This window comes from Mastomys coucha, chromosome X, assembly GCF_008632895.1.
Source record: "Mastomys coucha isolate ucsf_1 chromosome X, UCSF_Mcou_1, whole genome shotgun sequence".
Taxonomy (NCBI): domain Eukaryota; kingdom Metazoa; phylum Chordata; class Mammalia; order Rodentia; family Muridae; genus Mastomys; species Mastomys coucha.
In genome coordinates, this window is record NC_045030.1 from 140263726 (window position 1) to 140267532 (window position 3807).

General features: G+C 38.9%; 1 protein-coding gene across 1 annotated transcript in view; it reads right to left on the bottom strand.

The window, feature by feature from the left end:
• Lrch2 (leucine rich repeats and calponin homology domain containing 2) overlaps positions 1 to 3807 on the bottom strand; it is a 64984-nt gene that overhangs the window by 48081 nt on the left and 13096 nt on the right. The window contains exon 2 of the mRNA XM_031379776.1: positions 366 to 549. Coding sequence (XP_031235636.1) covers positions 366 to 549 — 184 coding nt within the window. The remainder of the gene's footprint in view (positions 1 to 365; positions 550 to 3807) is intronic.

Sequence of the window (3807 nt, forward strand, 5' to 3'; positions counted from 1 at the left end):
AATTATAATATATAATTACTATATATTATTATAGAATGATATATTCTGTATTACAGCTAATATAATATGTAATATTGATATTATTAGTTAAATATAATAAAATGCATCATATTTATTTTATTGTTATTTTTGTTGTCATTGTTGATATGAGTATTTTCCCTGCATTCATGTATGTGTACCATGTGTGTTTCTGGTGTCTGATGAGGTCAGAAGTCATTGGATCCTCTGAAACTGGACTTAAAGATGGTTATAAGCCGCATGTGGGTTCTGGGAACTACACTCTGTTCCTCTGAAACAAGAAGGCTATTCTCTTAACTGCTAAGCTAAAGTTTCAGCATCACCTACAACATTTATTTTTCGCTTACCTGATGTTAAGGTATGTTAACATCTGCAAATTCTTAATGGCTTCAGGAATGGTTTTGATGCAATTGTGATACAGGTTTAATGTTTCAAGTGGTGCGAATAGCCACACATCTGAAGGAATTTCTGTAAAGCGGTTTCTGGAAAGATCTGAAAAATAAAAACAATGTTTGAGTAACAAGTAAACACCTAGCTATATACTAACAATAAGAAAGCCTGCCTAACCATCCCCTGAGTCCTCATTACTTTCAGTCTCTCTCTTTCTCCTTCATGGCCAAATTTACACAAATCCATTATACAGCTAAATTTACTATAGATTTTTCAACCCACACGTAGGTTTCTATTCATTCTCACATTCTACAAGATTACCAACAGCCTCCACATCACTAACCTCTCCATCTATCTGGAAACATTTTCATTCCTTGACCTAGAAGAGTACCTTTCTGAATGTCTACTAATCCTGGTCTCCTCTCAGTTTCTTCGACTCAATTTCCTCCACCTGAATAGCGAATGTTGGTCTTCCTAAAGACTACCATATAAAGCAGTCTTGCTTTCTTTAAGTGAGGAATCTTCCTGGGAGAGTTAAGCCAACTCCATGGGCAAATTACATTTATATACTGACATATTACAAATTAGTATGTCTTAATAGCATCTTTGCTTGTTTATTTTGCTGTGTTCTCTTTTTAAAGATGAGGTCTTGTCAAGGACCTGTGTGAACCGGGCCTCACTATGTAGTTCACCCTATCTCTGAACTTATGACCACCTTCATCTTTCCACAGCTCAGGATTAGAGGTATGGAACATCAGGTTTCATTTTAAATAGCTGTGTTTTCAGAAGTCAAGAAGGTTAACAAGCTGAAGAGCCCAAGTGAGGATGCCTCAATATCACTCAGGAGGGAGAAGAAAGCAATCACGGGGGCAGAGGGAAGAAGGGACCTGGGTGGGAGAAGGGAGAGGAAGGGGAAAAGGGGAACATGATCAGGTATGGGGGAACAGGAGAGAAGCCCTGAGGGCCTGCAGAATGAATGGAAAAAGGCAACCTTGGGAAGTGGTGGGAGACCCTCTAGAAAGTACCATAGATCTAGGAGGTGAGAGACTCTTAGGACTCAGGGAGGGACCTTAGATGAAATACCCTACAGTGAGGAGAGGGAAAAAGTAGAAAGACAGGACATCAAGTGGAGGGATGGGATTACCATCCCAAGGTCTAAAACTCTGACCCATAATTGTTCCTGTCTGAAAGAACTGCAGGGACAAAAAAGGAGAAGAGCCTGAGGAAAAGAAGGTCCAGCAACAGGCCCAAAGTGGGATCCAGCTCAAGGGGAGGCTGCAAGGCCTGACACTATTACTGAGGCTGTGGTGTGCTTTCAGAAAGGAGACGAGCATGGCTCTCTTCTGAGAGGCCCAACAAGCAGCTAAAAGGGTTAGATGCAGATATTTACACCAAACCAATGGACAGGAGCTGCTGACCCCTGTGGCTGAATTAGGTAAAAGCTGGAAGAAGTGAGGAGGAAGGTGACCCTGTAGGAAGACCAGCAGTCTCATCTAACCTGGATCCCTGAGACATTGAAGACACTCAGCTAGTGTTCCTTGGACACTGAGCCACCAACTAGTCAGCATACACCAGCTGATATGAGGCCCCCAACACATTTAAGCAGAGGACTGCCTGGTCTGGCTTCAGTGAGAGAATATTCACCTAACTCTCAAGAGACTTGAGGCCCCAGGGAGCAGGGAGGTCTGGTGGGTGGGGGTGGGGGAGTGGGGACATCCTCTTGGAGACAGGGGTGGGTAGAGGGGTGGGGTGGGGGTAAGTGGTATGGCATGGGGAGCAGTAGGGGGTCAGACCAGGAGGGGAATGAAGACTGAACTGTATAAAAAGGATTAAATAATAAAAAATGAATATGTTACACAAAAAAAGAAATAATTTAAATGATAGCAACACATTATTTTATTTTACATATTTTAAAAACATTTTACATGATGTATTTTGTTTGTTTTCTTTAAGAAGATATTAAATTACAAAGTAATAGTATAATCCTCTCTGGATTTTTAATTACATTTATATTCATAAATTATTATGTGAATGAATTCCTGTTTATTTACTAAAAGACAGTTAAAATTACAGGATTATTCTAACTGAATGGAATTATAACAAAGCATAACAAAGTCAAAATTAAAACCCTATCTATGGCATAGGCCCTAATTAAGGAAATCTAGTTCTAGCGTGTTTTCTATTGTAAATTAGTATAAACATCCTTTCTAAGTACTGGGTGAGAAAACAACACTGCCAAAACAATACTAAACCACTAAGGAAACACAGAAGTAACACAAAATAATTTAGGTCTTAATTTTGTGAACTCTTTCACACTTAACCACATGTCATGTTTACCCTGAAAGGAATAAAGATTGACTTACAGAGATGTACTACATAAAACTAAACTGATTTTAAAAATTTATCTTGAGATCTAGTAAAAGAGCCTCAGAACAGTAAAAATTATTTAATCGCCATTCATACTCAAAAAACTAGAACAACACAATAATGCACATATGATTTTCTTTTTTTATTATTTTTATTAGATATTTTCTTTATTTACATGTAAATTTCTCCATTCCCAGTTTCCCCTCCAAAAAACAAAGAAACAAACAAAATCAACAAAAACAAACCCCTGTTGCCTCCCCTCTCCCCATGCCTGCCACCCCACCCTCTCCCACTTATTGGCCCTGGCATTGGTGTTTCAACATAGTTCCAGTAAAACATATAAATATATAAGCAGAAAAATTTTTTTATCAAGACCAAGTATATAAACTGTGTATATATATTCCTCACTGAGATTCATTTCAGAACAGTTTCAAAAGGTACCTCCTCGGGGAGCAGTAAGGACTTGGGAAGAGACAATTATAAAGATGTTCATCTTTTCATCATTAAAAATCATCCTTTATTGTGGACTGAATGGTGGCGCTCACACCTAATCAGGTCTAATTACCAGAACTTGCATTACCCTAAAAGGTAAGTATTTTACAAATATAATTAAGAATCTTGCCATAGTGACATATCTTGGATCATCTAGGTGGGCCCTAGACCTGATTAAATGTGTCTTTGTAAGGAAAAAGGCAGAGCAAGCAGAGACCAATGGCGCACGTTTGAGACAGCCTGAAGTCCATATTGACACTACTTCTCACAGAAATGGAAAAGGGGGAAAGCAGAAGGAAGATAGAGACATACATTGAAGAGAAAGCCACACACAGAGAGGAGTCAACATTGGAGTAATGTGTGCAGATAGTTTCAGAAGCCACCTGAAATTAGAAGACAAGACATGGAATGTCCCCTCCAGCCTCCTAGAGGGACTCACTGAAACCTTGATTTTCATCTCATAAAACTCACTTCAGACTTTTGATCTCCATAACTACAGCAGACTCAGGTTCTACTCCTGTGAACCACTTAGTTTATGAT